The sequence below is a fragment of the Harpegnathos saltator genome, unplaced genomic scaffold (assembly GCF_003227715.2).
Source record: "Harpegnathos saltator strain DR-91 unplaced genomic scaffold, Hsal_v8.6 scaffold148, whole genome shotgun sequence".
In the NCBI taxonomy this organism is placed as follows: Eukaryota; Metazoa; Arthropoda; class Insecta; order Hymenoptera; family Formicidae; genus Harpegnathos; species Harpegnathos saltator.
The window spans coordinates 564,916-582,193 of record NW_020229926.1 but is presented as its reverse complement, the minus strand read 5'-3'; the positions used below and the strand labels follow the sequence as shown (position 1 = coordinate 582,193).

Below are 17,278 nucleotides of genomic sequence, written 5' to 3'. Positions count from 1 at the left end.
TTGGTTTTGCATCAGATACCTGTCGCCGCCAGCGCAATCGGATCAGCGCTGATGCTCCTACGTGTGTTAATATATCGCGAACCACCGTTGAGCGCAGACGTCCGTTCAATACGATGACGGTTCTCAAGCCAGGGAGGAAGGAAACAAGCGGAAGTGCCGCGTCCACCGTCGATTTCCGCCGGTTCCCGACATGTCGCAGAACTCGTAATAAAGAGGCGACGAAGAGGAGGCTTGAGAAATGTTCCTTCGTTTGTATTGTTCTGTAATAACGTGTATATCGTATATCTTATTATAAATTATATATAGATTATATTCTGCTAGTACAAATCTGCGAATTTAGCTTTCTCGCTTTCTCGAATTTCTCACTTTGGTATCAGGAGAATATAATGAGCGAAGAGGTGGCACGAATCTTTCAGTTTCTTGATCTTGTCTTTTCAGTAAGAAATACAATGGGCAAGGAAATAGTGTAAAAAAATGAATAGAAGTCTGATTGCAAATTTCTCAAATACATTTTTATCGTTGCTTACATTTTAATACAATATTTTACAATAATAGTATAAAATATATATATTAATATAATATGAATAGTATGATTTAATAATAATATAATATGAATCTTTGTTACACGTAATATAAAATGAAATACATAATATATAGTGAAACATAATACGATATAATAAATATGAAACAACCTAAAAATAAAATAGAATATATGACGCGATATATATATATATATATAATATATATATATATATATATATAATACGGCGTATTACTTTTAGTTATTCATGCAACATTCAAAATCGTCCGATTGTACAACGATTATCTATTCTAACTATTGTTTGAACGTTCGACAATCTACATATTTTACAATTACAATTAAAAAATTTTTAAACTGAAACCGAGCCGGGAAGTCAAAGTCTACTCGCCCGACGCGAAATGAAATATATTCGATTTGTATCGAGGACGGACGCTTGTCGGTCTCCGCAATCTTCCGAAGTGATTAGCTTCGTCTTACTCGCAACCCGAGTTCGGGAAAGGGACTTCATTCGGTAGAAAAAGTGCATACCTCGGCTATCCCGGTTTCTGGGCTCGGTTCGCCTCTCTTCAGCCTCACGAAAAAGCCTCGAACAGCCTCCGAACAGTCAGCTGGTCGATCCCCAGCGTGTAACCCTTGGCGCGAGCTAATCCGGTATCGAGCCTCAACCTATCGGTCGTCGGGAACCTTCTTCTCGCTCGTCCCATAAGCCGAGGGGGAAACGAGTTTACCTGCTTACAGTGCCCACCGGAGTAGGTAATGGCTACCTTCCCGGAAGGACGGCTATATCTCTGTCCCTGCCTGTTCCTTTATTCCCCTTCGCCCTCTGTCTCTCGGTTCGTCCGTCGAGAATGCGTGAACACACACATGTGTGTGTGTGTGTGTGCACGCGCGCGCTGTCGTCTGGCCGCGCAGTTTTCGCCGCGGTGTTTAGGAAATTGGATCGTACGGCGAGCGGGAATAATATTTCTGCCGGCGTGTCGAAACGCCAGGCGATAAATAGCCGAGCCTTTGACCAGCCGGAGGATACGCTCCGTCGCAGCGCAAGTATCGTCTCTCTGCCTTACCGTGTGTGTGCCAGCCCTACGCGTCTCGTTATACCGTAACGTTACGTTGATATCGCGCACCTGGCGTCGAGCGCGGCGCGACAGACAATTGTCGTTTCCGGGTTTCTGCCCGGAGAGCGGTCGCTGCGCGGATCATTACTCGTCGTTAATGTCGACTGAGCGATGACGAAATGTCGACGACCTGATGCGGGGGACGAGGTTTCAGCTGCGATCAGCGAGAAGACACGTTTCTTCGCGTCGGCGTGTTTTGTTAACTTCGGAGCCAAGGCTTCTTTGTTGTCACCGGAAAAACCCGATTTGACGATTTTGCGCGCTCTTTTCGAGTCGAAAAGCTGAAGGGGTTACGGTGCCGAGAGTATCGGAGCGACGAGAGCTCGCGTTGGAATGGAGCTAAAACCGAGGAAATTGAATTCACGTTGACTCAATGCATTCATTGACCGAGTTATGCCCTCTTTTTTTTTTTTTCTTTTTTCTTCCGTCAGAATATATTTGCGTGAATGTTTCCATCCGTCCGTCTATTTCGAGTTAAGTAAACGATCCTGCCCGACGATCGAGATGAGATGGATAAATAAAACGAAAGAGAGAGAAATACATAATCGCCGCACACACACACACACAGACTATTTCTTTCAACAACCGACCTCTCCGGCAAGGTCAACTGCTCGTCGCTTCGTTGTGACCAGAAAATACTACAAATGTTTCAACTTGCGCGTTGTATCTTCCTCCGACGTAAAGTGACGATGGCATAGAATTAAAGAACCAGCCCGGAAAACGCCAGCGTCGATCTCCACTATCGAACGATGATGAAGCGAACGACGACGAAACAGTTTGCGTGCAATTTTTCGCCCCTGCGATAAAACTCTCGGCGCCGCGTTCGCGCGCGCGATGATCGACCGATAACAGCAGCAGCAACTAATCAGCCAACTTCTCCCCGGCCGCTGCGGTTTGCGACGCCGTACAACTACGGACACCGCCTCGAAGCCGACGAAAACTTTTAACAACCCTGCTCGCTCCGCCCTGTTCCGTTCCGTTTCGCGCGCGTGCGAGAGAGAGAGAGAGAGAGAGAGAGGAGAGAGAGAGAGAGAGAGAACGCCGGCGCACCCCGGAATCCATATGTTACTTCCCGAAAGTTATACAGGTTTAGCGAGGATTAACAACCACGCGCCTGTCCTTCTCGGGCTCTTCCCGCGTCCGTTCCGTTTTCTTCGTCCGTCAGCCTCAGGGCGAGAACGTGAGAGCCGTGAGGCCGCGGTCGCTGCGAGAAGAAAAGGTATACGCGCACGTTGAAGATCGACGAGGAGCGAAGGAGAGGCGGAGAGGGAGAGATGGGGAGAGTGATTGCCGGGCGCATTGTGGCAGTCGCGAATGCGAAGCCGCCTAATCTGTTTGTTCGGCGAACTACTTTCCGGGCCTTGGCCTTTCATCTCGTCTCGCAATGAGCTCCTCCACGGCGCGCGCGCTTTCGAGGACCTCTAATGAGTTTGCGATTGAAGTTCCTCGAGTGCTCCGGGAACTCGCTCCCCCCTCCCCTTTCTCTCTGTCTCCCGACACCGTCACCCTCGTGGCACTATGAAAACCCTTTACCGCCGCTCGTCGACGGCTACTACGAAGACGATGGTGACGTCGATCAGGGTCTCCACGGTTCTTCGCGGATTGATATCGCGGTCGCCGTCGAGCTAGTCGACCGCGACTTCCTCGCGAGTGCTGGACGACGACGAGGAGGAGGAGGAGGAGGAGGAGAAGGCACACACACACACACACACAAAGGAGATGACGATCGCGGGGATATCGAGGTTGATCTTGCCGCGAGGCAAGGCAAGGCGAGGCGAGGCGGCGGAGAGCAGCGTCTCCGTTGCCGTTCGTCGCCATGACACGAGATTGGAAATTGCGCGGATTTCCCGCGCGGGAAACATCGCCTCTTACCCGCGCGCTCATCGTGCCTTTCACGCTGGCCGGGGGATCGCGATTTTTCCCTAATGAAAATGTCGTTTCCACGACCTCGACGTTTTCAATCTTCCAATGTCTCGAGACCGCCGCGGACGCCCTGCCTCCGCCAAGAGAAACCCTCCCTCTACCCCGCCAGCCACGGCGGCTGTCGTAACTCGAAATACCATTTTTGTCTCACCCTCGACGCGACTCGTGTTTGACTTGCACTCCTTGGCCGCTATAAAGCGCGCGCGCTCTCTTTCTTTTTCGCTCTCCCGCGCGCGTAACGTTGAAAATCGAATTCACCGGGATTACCGCGCCGTAAATTCAATCTTCGCTGCGAAGCGCCGTGATTACTCACTCGTCGGAATAATGATCGTCCGTGAATGGCGCGAGTGAGCGCGCGGGGGGAGGGGGCCGCCTTGGTGGACAGTAAATTGGAAGTCGGTCGCGAGAAGTAACGCGCGCGGCGTACGACGACGAGCTCGCTCGGCGGCGGCTTGCGATGTGTGTATATGTGTGCGTGTGCGTGTGTGTGTGTGTGTGTGTGTGTGTGTGCGAGAGAGCGCACAGAAAAGCAGCTTTGCAGTTGCGGCAGTCGGCCGCAGTCACGACCGCATTAACGGCTCGACGTGTATACACGTCGCGAAGTTGCAGGGACGAAATTGCAGTGCATCGCGCGAACGAAAGAGAGAGAGAGAGAGAGAGAGAGAATGTGTGTGTGTATGCGTGTATGCAAGTTTGCGGCTGTGTTGGATGCAGCGCGACGCTGGCTTCCTTCCTTGTTTCGGGGCTTTCATGCTTTCATGAAAGCCCCGGCCAGCCGGTGGTTTATGCATCGGTGTCGTCTATTGCGTCGCCGCGCGGTCAGGCAAAAACGAGGAGCGAGAGAGAGAGAGAGAGAGAGAGAGAGAGAGAGAGAGAGAGAGAGAGGCGAGGGGGTGAGGGATAAATTGAAGCGGCTGCACGCGCGATATAAGGCGGTGTCGTTTCTGTCGGGCGCTTTCTCGCTCGCTCCGACGACGCGACGAGCTTTTCAGCGAGAGCGTCGGAAATCCTTGAAATCGTCGACGAGTGTCGCAATCGTCGCGTCGCGATGATTTCTTGCCGTCGATGGCTGTCGAGGAAACCGGCGCGTCGGTTTTATTTTTACATTTCCTACCTTGTTAATCATCCGACCTCCCTTCCCCCTTCCCCTCCTCCCACCTTCTCCAACAACGGCGTTTATCGTACCGTGTCTGGCTGTACACATCTGTCGCTACATTGATGCAAAAATCATGTCGCACGAGGTTCGACGGAAGTAGGCCGACGCGATGATTCTTCCGCGGCGCGAAGCCGCTCGAAATGTCACCGAGTGTGTCACCAGACAACATTCGTTCTCAGCCTTGAATAGCTTGAGAGGAAGAGAAAAAAAAGGAGAGAGTAGAACTTACTTGATCCATAGGTAGTTGTGAAACCCCAGGGTGTTAACGTCAAAATGTACAGAGAGCGAGGAGGGGGGAAGGAGGAGGAGAGACACCAGAGCCGGTTCGGAGGATTAGCTTGCAATTTCCGCGGAGTTGTCACCAGCTCGTTACGCAGCCGCGGAACGTGTGACAGTTATATTCCGATAGAAATATCCGAATGCCGATGGAGCGAGGTGCGAGACGCGCTCGTTGATATGCCGCGCGCGTGCTGGCTGGTCCGTCACGACGACGCGTCCCTCTCGCTAGCATCCGCGAGTCTCTCTTCCACCGCGGCGATCGCGCGCACGCGAATTCACGCGGGCTGTCCCGCGAATTCCGCCCGAATCGGCAGTTGATTGCTCGCGTCAAAGGTATCTTCCGACGTTTTATGCACCGTTGAAAAAAAAAATAGCGCATACCGTAAGGACGAAAAATATGCACGTATGTGTGTGTGTGTGTGTGTGTGTGTGTGTGTGTGTGTACATCTGCGATATCGTGTGTGCAAAATTTGCGTAGCCGACTGCGGACGTCTGCGGGGTTCGCGCGACGCGTTTTCCGCGCGAGTAACAAATTGTAGCGGACTTTAATTGCCGCCACGGCGGATTGCGGCGCGGCCATAAATCCGACTGGGCACTCGCGTGTCGGCGCGGTTGCGAGAAAGAAAGAGGAGCGGCGCAAAGACGAGGAAATAAGACGGGGGGCGAGTACATCTCGCCATTGTTACGGCCGAGAGAAGCGACTGTGAGCGACGTGGAAATGGCGAGCAAGCTGCAATAAAGGAGATCGGGCACGCGTGTAAGTAACGCGGCCGCGGACTTTAAGCGTTGTTCACATCGCCGGGGAGCTCGGGAGGACGCTCGCGGGGGGGGGGATGCCCGCGCGTGCTACGCGATCTTTAATCGCTTTGATGTTAATGCAGTCCCCGACTGTTTTGTAATTCACTTTCAACTGATTTATAATTTCAATTTTAATTAACTGTTCGAATTATTCGTTTTAATTAAGTTTTGTGCTTGGCCTCGCTGGCAAGCCCATTGACAACCGCGGCCGATTCTTCAAATGCAATTTGTTGCACTTTGTACGTGACGTGACTGAGAAGCGGTAAATATCGGCCGGCCGGTGACGCAGACGCGGATTAATCCGTCGTTTGGTCGCTTTTCCGCCGAGCCCCGATCGAAATTCCCGATGATATTCCTATTATCGTCGACTTTATCGCGCGCCTCGCTCTCGACGTCGTGAACGCGCGCGGTCAGGATTCCTCGCGTTTAATCGAAGTCCTCGAGAAATCCGACTCTCGCGGGAAAAATTCCGTCGGGCTCGTGTTCGCTCGCTCGCCCGCCTCGGTGCATCGCACGGTGCAGCGGAGAACGAGAAGAGAGAGAGGGGGGGGAGAAACGGCTGAGAGAAACATGCTAAAGAAAGACTTTAAATCATGCACGCTTCAGCACCGTGACGTGAACCGCGCTGTCGGACCTCGGTTGTGTGAGCGATACCCTCCCTCCTCCCGAGCGGTCGCGCGGAGGGAACAGCTCTCCGCGCGACGATGGTCGACGAAGACGAGCTGACGACGACGACGATTGCGGAGGAACGAACGTGTACACGATCGCAACACAATCGCGCAGCGCTCGCTCGCTTAGAAAGGAAACAGGCTTTCGCCATTCCGCTTTCCATGATCGTTCAATTATTCAACGCTGCTCTCTGCGTGCTGCGCGCACTCGTTCTGGCCCGCGCGCCCGCTCGCTCTCGCCAGTCACGGCGGACAAGTGTAATGGAATATTAACACGACGTAATTAGAATTCGATTCGACGCAGCTCGGTGCAATCCGGATTTATGCGTCCTGCCCCCGGAGAGCCCGCTGCGATCGCGCAGAGCGGGGAGAGCCACAGCTCTCGTATTATACCGCCGGTGTTGTAACCCTCGTGTTGCCCGGCGCGATCATTAATCACGTGCGCGCACGCGCGCGAGGCTTCATCTGTAAAATTCATTTCGCCGGCGCGAGAACGATCGGAACGGCCGACGACTCGTTTCGGGCGGGAACCCGTTTCGGGATAATCGCCACTTGTCCGCCAACTTTCCCGCGCGTCGATCCGTCGCGCGGAAAAATTGCCGCTTGCCGCCAAGAGGTACCGCGCGGGGAGAGAGAGAGAGAGAGAGAGGAGAGAGAGAGAAAGAGAGAGAGTTCTCTCTGGTCGTGTTTGAAGACACGTCCTTCTCGAATATCAATCCGGGAATTTTATCCTTGTACATAGGGCCCTTACATTACATCACCGTAATGTGGACTATCTCTTTATCGATAAGTAATATCTTTGCGAGGAAATCTCTTCTACGTGATATAAAATTACAACGCCTTGGGATTTAATTGCAACGAATAGCGAATGATGTCTCACATTATAAAGAACTGCACTGACAATAATAAACAAGTTGTTTCGTGTGATTTTTCGTGTCGCGCTGAAATGTAATTCTTGTCACACAATGTATAAGACATCTCCGATTCTTTATCCCTTTGTAATCGCCGAATTGAAGTCGCGCGTGCGCGACAGCGGCCGTGGAGAAGCCAGGATCCTCGCCAGAGCGACGAGTGCAATCGATGACGATTTTTATCGAGATTTTTTTAGTGACGGGGGGGGGCGGACGTTAATCCTCCGCCCCCCGTCACGCACGAGAAAGGGAGGAGTAATAGAAAGATCGAACGTAAATATTGATTTTCAAATCCGTCGTTCGCGGACGCTCGACGACCGGATGACACGCAAACTATCGCGGGGGGGAAACCTCGTAAAATATTTCACCGGATATCCGACGTGCACACCAACATCGAGCAATGGCGCCGATGCTGACGCCACCGTTGCCGTCTCGTCGTCTTCGTCCTATCCTCCATCGGTTGTGCACTTTTAACAGGAACTTTTTTACTCGACATCGATTTCCTCTCGCTTATCCGTCCGACCGTTTGTCCGTCTGCCTTTATAATTCCGCGCTTAAATTGGCCGGTTTGAGAAGCAACCGTTGTCCGGACGGGTTTTGCCAGACAATCGCGGAATGTCTCGCTCTCAGTTTCTCTCTCTCTCTCTCTCTCTCTCTCTCTCTCTCTCTCTCTCTCACACACACTCTCACACTCTCGCTTTCGCTCTTTCCGTGCTCATATATGCACGCGGATATGCGTGTGCGAGTATTTTAATAGGGGTATTAGCGATAAATTTAACACAAAAGTAGTTAAGATCTTAATCTTCAGCTCGTTTAAGTAAACTCATTACGTGGTCCCCACTCGGAGGAAGTAGCAGCATCGTTAGCATAAGCGATGACCCCTTTCCCCTCCTTCTTGCCTTTCCCCCGCCCTCTCTGTCTTTCTCTCTGTTTCTCTTCCTTACAGCTGCTTAGCTACATGTTAATAAGAACCTCATTCTCTGCAAGACACACCGCGAACAAAGGGAATAAACTAGCAGCGCCCGCGAGGAAGAAACGTACCTTTGTTTCCTTATTAACGCAGCCGCGCGTCGGCACGTTTGATTAATTTCCCGGATTAACATAATCACTGTTCCCTCAGAGGGTCCCGCCTGCATGCGCACGCGCATGCGCACGCGCATGCGCACGCGCACGCGCACGCGCGCGCGCCAGATTGATCGCCGATCGCGATAATAAATTCGCCGATTTTAAACCTTCATTTGGATTGTTTCCGGCGTGGAATTTTTACGGGCTTTTCTCTCTCTCTCTCTCTCTCTCTCTCTCTCTCTCTCTCTCTCCTTCGTCGCATGCTCACTCGCGGATCTCCCGATGCGCTTATAATTACAGAGCTGAAATTAATCCATTAATTCCGCACCGTGCGTGTTCCGGAAGCAAAACAAAATCGACCGGTCGCGAGAGAGCCCGGACTTTCCTCTTTAATAAGCAGTCTTCTCACGCAATACACTCACGCAATGCAATTCGCATTTTTTTTTTTTCCAAAACGTCGCGGAGGGACTTTGCGGAGATTCAGGTTCCTCCATCCGGAAAGGAACAAAAGCGCGAAGATCTCGGAGACTGTCTCTCGGAGAATTCTACCGCGGAATGCAAGGCGCAAATTCGAACCTGCTCCTCTTTTCTCGGGAATACTCTCGCGCGAGATGAACGCTACCTCGTCAAAAGGAGAGAACAATCCACGATTCTCGAGCGAAATGTCAATTACCCCAGTTTGCCGGTAGAGGACGCGGCTCCTCGTTCCGGAGGGATCTATTTGCCGTCCGACCAGCGTTCGCCCGACGATCCTTCTTAAGTCGAGGTATTCGCGGATTAAACTCGACTCCGTTAACAAGGTAAATTCTCCCCGCTCGCCCATCCCCCGTCGTCGGTCGTCCTCGGTGTGGTGGACTTCATTGACGTCATTACGATCGGGGTTCGCCAGAATGCTACACCCACGGTACGGAATTGTTTGGGCTTACCAATTGTTCTCCCAGGAATGCCGTCAATCTCCATTCGTGGAATTGTTACCGGACCCCGGCGAGAGAGACAGAGCACAGAGAGAGAGAGAGAGAGAGAGAGAGAGAGAGAGAGAGAGAGAGAGAGAGAGCGCGTCCTCAACGACCTCCCTCTCGTTTTTACCTCCCCCCACCACCCCACCCCTCCCCGCGCCAACGGTAAACGGCACCGGATATTATTTTCGTCGCGAGACTGTCCGAAGTCGCGCGATTAATCTTGTAACTTAATGCCGGCGCGGTGTAACTTAAGGCGCGACGGCGCGAAGGGTCGTTCTGTCCCCTCCCTCCTTCCCCTCCTGCCCCTTACTCGTCCGAGCGCCGAGTTCTGCCGGCGGCGGCGCGATCGCACGCGCGATTTCGCGAGTTCCGCTTCTCCTCGATTAATTCGCGAAATTGATCAGCTGCTTCCCGCGCGGTCGATCCGCGGAGTGACGAAGCGGGGCGTGCAATTTTCGTGCACGGGAGGGGAGGGGGCAAAGAAAGTGCGAGCAACGCGGATAACCGCGGATGCAGATTGCGATAGATTGCGCGAGAAAGAGAGAGAAGAAAATACGAATGTGGGCGGGCGAGATGTGCGGGAATCGCGAACGGACGCGGGAAAATGGCGAAGAGCGAAGCCCGAGGATTGCGGTCTTGGCGAGGTGGCTCAGGTAGAACGATGTTGTACGAAGGGAGAATATAGAGTCAGTCGTGAACACCCGACGCTTTTTAATCACGTTGAAACCGTCTCAGCCTTCTTCTCCGACTGCCGACTTATCTCAATTTCCACCGCTCCTCTCAGAGACGGCGATCTCTGTCTCCGCGAGCGGATTCGCTAATTGCACGGCCGTGCTGAGATGATCAATATTAAACAGTCTGACACGCGCACGCAGCTTGACGGACGTGGTCCCGCCGAAACGAGAAATTCCGCGTACGTGTGACGTATTCCGAATATAAAATATTTCCGAATATAAAATATTTCATACGCACCTGCTATTTCGGCCGCGCGCGAAATCTCTCTCTCTCTCTCTCTCTCTCTCTCTCTCCGGGGCTTGATTCCGCGACGAGTTCGTTCACACGGCGTTATAATCCCGCGACGGGCACTTAGCCGTTCGCACCGGTCGATAGACAGATGCGCTATCCGTCTGTTCGGTCTCTACAAAAGGGAGAGACAATCGGAACGAAGACAACTACGGCCGGAGCTGTCATCGTGAGCGCCGACGGTCGTAAAGGCTGGCGGAACGTCTTTGTCGAGGTCCATTTTTCCCGATCGACCGAGCGACAGTCAGTCGCGACGCTCGCATGAATTAATACCGGCAGCAACGGTCGATCCGCCGACGATCGGTCGATGCCGAACGATTATCGAGGGGGTGTGTGTATAACCAGCAAGGGAAAACGAGGTGAAACAGCGAGACAAGTGGGTCTTTGCGTCGCCATTGATTCTCCCCCCCCTCTCTCTCTCTCTCTCTCTCTCTCTCTCTGTCTCTGTCTCTGTCTCTGCTTGTCGCTTGTCTGTGATTTTGCAAGACCGTCTGCGAAATTGTCTCGCGTGTAGCTCCACGGAGGAGAAGCCCGAGAGCTCTCGGAAGCGCGGTCGCGCGGATAATTGATCGCGCGAGATCAATTATCTCGCGTGCACGCGTAGTCGGGAGCCGTTGTACCACGTCGAGGAAAGTGTGACAAGTGGTTTATTCCCGGTAATTTATGTTAACGCTATGCCTCGGCTATGCCGGGGAAGAAGCCGCTCTGCGCGACCATTTGTCTTCCGCGACGCAACGTAACTGTTGCTTTTTAATCATCCCGAGTTTCGCGCGCGCGCGCGCGCGGCCGAATACGCGATTCGACATCGCGCACGACCACCATCGTGACGTGTGAAAAACAGCTTACGCGCGCCTCCGCCCAACTTTTTCATCGGTCGTAAATCACTTTTATCTCGGATTATATTTTGACAAAATATTTTGCCATCCGTTGTCCGCTTTTATTTCCCCGCGTCGGTCCTCCGCCACCGCGACACCGTCCCGTCATCACCGTATAGGGGTTGCAGTTGTGGTATCGAGTCACAGTGCGTCCCAGGAGAAAGAGGGAGAATGAGAGGGCGCGGGGGATGAGGGGCGTAGCGAACATGGAATAAATTCTATTCCGCTGTCTATTGGGAGATTCGTCCATTTCTCTCTCTCTCTCTCTCTCTTCCTCGTCTCTAAATCTCCTCGTTTCTCTTGCCCGCGCTGGTCGAGCGAACGGTCGATCGGTCGGTCGCTGGGTCGGTCGGTCTGTCAGTTGGACAGACGCCAAAATGCCGCCGGTAAAATTAATCGCTCCCTGACACGAATTCCTCTCTAAGTGGGAATACCAATTTGTAGGTGCGAAACAAAGAGAACGCCTCGGGGGCGAGACGAGGAACGGTGTGGATGCGACGGCGCGTTGCGCGTTGGGGTAAAAGCCGGAAGGTAGAGAGAGAGAGAGAGAGAGGGGGGGAGGTGGTGCGTGGAAGGGAGAAAGAGGGAGAAAGACTACGGCGATCTCTAAACATGTCGTTATATCGAAGCTAACAACCCGGTTTACGTCGCTCTCCTCGGCTCGTTCTTGGCTTCGGCGAGCGAGCGCGCGCGTCCGCCGATTATTGGCCGGCGGCCAAGTGCGTCTCCCCTCCCCTCCCCCCCAAAGACTTATCCTATTGAGCATTGTTTATGAAAGCAACGCGACTACAAAGTGCCGCCGCCTCGTGCGCGCGCGCCTCTTTCGGAGGCGGCAGACCGCGACGCCAAATTAGCGATGCTAAATTAATTGGAGCCGTCGGCGTGTCGACCGTTTTGTCGCGCGTCCCGATCTCGCACGTGATTCTCTCTTTCTCCTTCGTATTCTGTGCTGAACACACAGCGCTTTTGTGCAGACACGCGATTCCGAATCTCGAATTCGCGAATGACAACCCCCTCGTCGTTTTCGCCGCGAAGCCGCGGAAAGCGCGCTTCGTCAGTGTGTGTGTGTGTGTGTGTGTGATCTCGGAATTTAGAAATGCTATTTTTCATAGAATTGTATGTTTTTCGATGTACTCGATGAATATGTCGTCAATCTGCGTGCAAAAATATTAGAGCAAGATCAACAAGAAGGGACGGATGCTTCGCCAGGTGCCTCGCTCATATTTCGTTTCGACGCAAAGAGACCGAGGAGAAAAGTAAAATGGAGCAAACGTTTCATAAAACATCCGTCCCTCTGTTGATCTTACCTCAACATTTCGGCACGTGGAATGACTTGAAGAGTAAATTAGCGGCAAAACAACGAAGTAGCAGATACTACCACCAGTGGTTCTTGTCCGCTGTGGTGCAGCTGATTCAACGAAGCTTCTCGCGAATTTTCCAATGCCTCGACCGGCAAAACGTAAGCCGGCGTTACGCCGAAGTAACACGGCTTAACTCGCCCCGTCTTCCTTATAAAACGATAATTGTGCCGCTGGAATGCGCCTTGCGGCCGGCGAATTGCGCGTACGTGCGTTCGTGCGAACGTACGTGTTTGTACCGCGTCTACTATGTAGCCAAGAATGTGCCGACAAGGTGCATCTCTCGGCGCTGCTTTGCTAAACAAGACGCCGAGCGCGCTCGTGCTTTCGCAAAGCTTCGCCTTACCGGCGCAATTCCAACGTCTCGCGGAATCGCAGCCGCGAGTCGCCGCGAATCGCTTCTGCAGCCGCTGATAAGAGCGACATGTTGCTCGTCACGATGTGAAGAGGAAACGCTCGTGTGTTTCAGATCGGAGGCACGTCGATCGGCCGAGGCGCGGTTCCGAGTCGGAAGATCGGAAGAGAGGACCGCACGCGCTAGGCTGACGTCGACCGAGAGGACATGGATTGACTTGCGGATTGACACGCGGGGCAAGCGGCGAGGGGCGAGCGAGAGAGAGAGAGAGGGAGAGGGGAAGAAAGAGAGGGAAAGATAGAGAGAGAGAGAGAGAGAGAGAGGGAACGAGAGAAAGAGGAGGAGAGAGAGAGAGAGAGGAGACTAAAAAGTAAAAGAAAGAGAAAGATAGAGGAAGGAGGAAGGAGGAAGGAGGAAAGGAGCTTCATCGCCTGGATCTCGAGACACAGCGTGCAACGGATGGTCGCGGGATCTTCTACGACGTCATCGTCGGAGTACTCAAGGTGGGTGAAGCAAAAAGTGTGCTCGGGTGGTGTGTCGTGATCGTCGTCGTAGGCAGTGGCTCTGTGATGATCGTGGTGTCGTGCTTTCGGCGAATCAGTGTTATTATCGGGAGTGAAGAGTGGTGATTGAGCGAGCGAGAGAGCGAGAGAGAGAGAGAGCGAGAGAGAGAGAGAGAGAGAGAGAAAGAGAGAGAGAGCGAGGTAGAGAGCGAGAGAGAGAGCGAGAGAGAGAGAGCGAGCGAGAGAGAGAGAGAGCGAGAGAGAGAGAGAGAGAGAGAGAGAGAGAGAGAGAGAGAGAGAGAGAGAGAGAGAGAGAGAAAGGTTGTATGCAAGGTAGTTTTGTTCCCCGAGCCGATCGGTGGTATCGGTGGAGTCGAGGATTAACAACGACAGGATCGCACGAGTGGTGACGAAAAAGAGAGAAAAGGAAAGAGAGAAAAAAAGAAAAAGAGGTATTGAGAATATATATCGCAGGTTTCGCGCGCAAGGAGGTGAAGCAAGAGAGGCGAGGTGGCGGGCGAGTGTGAGCGCGATAACACTGGGGCAGAAAGAAGAAAGAGAGAGAGAGAGAGAGAGAGCGAGCGAGCGAACGCGAGGAGAAGCAAAAGAAAGAGAGATACGTCCGAATCAATCGCGCGAGTATCGTCGAGCCGAGAGTAGCCGCGAGATAGTGAGTGATGTGTTCGATGGACGAGGCGCGTCTCGCGGGCGGTGGTCGTCGTCGTCGTCGTCGGGGTAACGATAACGCGTCGTGTCGCGCGCGCTGCCACTACTTGGGATCCGTGAGAAAAGGCGAGCAGTCGGTGATCAGGCTGGCGGGCGCCGGGGAAACGTTTCCAAGGGCATGGCGACCACGCCACTAGGCGGTCGCCTCCCTAACGTAAACCGCAAAGGACCATCTCCGTGTGTCGGTGGTGGTGGTGCTAGTAGTAGTAATAATAGTTGTAGTGGTGGTGGTAACGGCAACAACAACAACAACATCAACAACAACGCCGCCAGTAACGGTAACGGCAGCAACAGCAACAGCAACAGCAACGCTTGCGGCGGCGGCGGCGGTGGCGGCAGCAACGGCAACAACATCAACAGTAACAGCAACAACAGTAACAACAGTTTGGTAGCCGGCGGACAGTCTCGGCGGCAAGAAAGAACGCTGCTCGGCCGTGAACACCGCGACCATCGCCACCATCATCATCACCATCATCACCATCATCATCACCATCATCACCACCATCAGGGTCGGGACAGGTCCTTGTCGTCGTCGTCGTCGTCGTCATCGTCCGGCCAGCAGCGTGAGCCTAAAGCAAGCACGGTGGCGGCTGCTAACGCCGGTGAGCTGGATCCGGCCGCGACGAATGCGACCAACAACTTCGAGTACGACGATAACGAATGGGACATCGGCATAGGAGACCTGATAATCGACCTTGATGCGGACATTGAGAAGACGAGGGACGAGAAATTGAGCTCGGGGACAGGCATGGCTTCTACGCCTGCCTCGGCAGCATCGGCAACGAATAACGCGAATCATCATCAGTTGCAGAACTCAGCGGGCAGCGGAAGCGGCAGCGGAAGCGGCAGCGGCGGCAGCGGTAGCGGCAGCGGCAGCAGCGTCACGGGCGGTAGCAGCAGCAGCAGCAGCAGCATCGGCATCGGACAATCGTCTTCGTCGTCGTCGTCGTCGTCCTCCTCCTCCTCGTCTACGTCCTCGTCGTCCCTCTCGTCGTCGTCCACATCGTCCACGTCATCGTCGTCGTCGTCCTCCTGCGGCAACCTCAACTCCACGGCTCGCTCCAACAGCCCCGGGAGCAGCGGCGGCGGCGGCGGTAGCAGCGGCATCGTTAGCGGCGGCGGCGGCGGCGGCGGCGGCGGCAACAGCAGCAGCAGCAGCAGCGGCAGCATCAGCATCAGCATCAGCAGCAACAGCGGCGGCGGCGGCGGCGGTACAGGCGCCAACAGCTGCGCCGGCAGCAACGGCGCCGGCGGTAACGCGAACGGCACGTCAACCGTGGCCGGTAACAAGCAGCAGCAGCCCACGGGCGTCGTGAGCGGCGTAAACGCCGTCCACGGTAACGCCGGCAATCCCGGCAAGATGGCCGTTGAACACTCGGCCACCGTCGACAAGGGCCTCAAGATGAAGATCAAGCGCACCAAGCCCGGCACCAAGACCAGCGAGGCCAAGCACGAGATCGTCAAGTCGAACGAGATCAACGGCACCGCCTCGTCGCAGGACGCGGCCAACGCCTCGGCCGCGTCCTCCGCGTCCGTCACGTCCGCCGCCGGCGGCTCGGCCGCCGTTTCCGTCGCGGTCGCGCAGAACTCACAAAATTCCGATTGCGGAGCGACCGGCGGCGGCGGCGGCGGCGGCGGCGGCGGTGGTGGTGGTGGAAGCGGCGGTGGCGGCAGCGGTGGTAGCAACAACGGCAACGGTACCAGCGGCGGCGGTGGTGGCAGCGGCGGCGGCGGCGGCGGCGGCGGCGGCCAATCGTCCTCCTCCTCCTCCTCCAACAAGTCCTCCAAGCCGAGTCACAACACCCCAACGTCCGCCAGCGGCAACGGCGCCGCGCCGTCCTCCACGGCGGGCTCGAAGCGCGGCTCGAGCGGTCATCGGCGCGACAAGGCGCGCGACAAGCACGACAAGCCGCAGAGCAATCACACGCCCCAGCAGACCAAGCCGGAGATGAACGGCACCGCGAGGCCCACTCCGCAGAGTCAGAACTCGGCGGGTGGCGCGACGCAGTCGCAGGGCCCGACGCCGGCCGCCACGGCGCCGCAACAGACTCAGGGACCACCGCCCAGCTCGAGGACAGGTTTTTCCGTGTCACAGGGCCCGGGACCACCCGCGACCAGCGCGGCAGCGCCTTGCCCGCCACCCAGCCCGGCGAGCGCGACCGCCGCCGGTGCAGCCGCCAAGCCGGAGCAGACCAAGGTCGCCGCGGTGCCGGGTCCACCACTGACCACGCAGGCCGAGGAGGCCTGCGACACCGCCGCGAGCCCTCCACCCGCCAAGAAGATGAAGACTTCCAACTCCGAACCAAAGGTAAGTGTCCATCTCTCTCTCTCTCTCTCTCTCCTTCTCTCTCTCTCTCTCTCTCTCCTTCTCTCTCTCTCTCACTCCTTCTCTCTCACTCCTTCTCTCTTTCTCTGTGTCTTTGCGACTCGGTTCCAGGTGTCTGGGGACTCCTACACTTCCCTCTACCCTAGACGGCCGGCTCTTTAAAATTTAGAATCATGAGCTCGCGCGCGCGTCTAAGTAGGCATCGAAGCCCCAGGAGGGGGACTATCGCGATCGCTCTCTCTTCTCTTGTTTCTCTCCTCTTCAACGAGACGCGTCGGAAACGGAATATTGTCGGGAGGAGTCTGAGACGCTCGAGAGAGAGAGAGAGAGAGAGAGAGAGAGAGAGAGAGAGAGAGAGAGAGAGAGAGAGAGAGAGAGAGAGAGAGAGAGAGAGAGAGGGATTGTCGAGGTGATAATAACGACAAATAATTTATGCAACGTTGAGCGGCATTTGCTCCGTTAAACACGTCGGCGCCAAAAAGCGAGGCTGAACAGGGGAATCTCGTATTTATTCTCCCGTCAACTAATTACCCCCATTCACTCTGTGCACGGCTAATCGCTCCGCCACGCGGAAATTACGAGAGGGTTCGCTGTGAATTGACAGTCGCTCGTGTGAACTTTTCACTTTTTTTTTTCGATCGAGGGATGGATAGCTGAGAGCAAACTAGTTGCCGTCGTCGAACAAATTCAAGGCAGA

General features: G+C 54.5%; 1 protein-coding gene across 8 annotated transcripts in view; it reads left to right on the top strand.

Annotated features, from left to right (window-relative positions):
* Positions 1-17,278, top strand: part of LOC105187074 (zinc finger protein 608) — a 207,018-nt gene that overhangs the window by 97,181 nt on the left and 92,559 nt on the right. For 5 of the 8 annotated variants that reach the window (XM_025296571.1, XM_025296570.1, XM_025296573.1 and 2 more), the window contains exon 1: positions 13,794-16,563. In XM_025296571.1, the coding sequence (XP_025152356.1) occupies positions 14,374-16,563 (2,190 nt within the window). In that variant the 5' untranslated portion in view covers positions 13,794-14,373. Of the gene's footprint in view, positions 1-13,140; positions 13,530-13,793; positions 16,564-17,278 lie in introns of those variants that run through there. The other 3 variants (XR_003112543.1, XR_003112544.1, XR_003112542.1) reach the window with 2 other exon arrangements.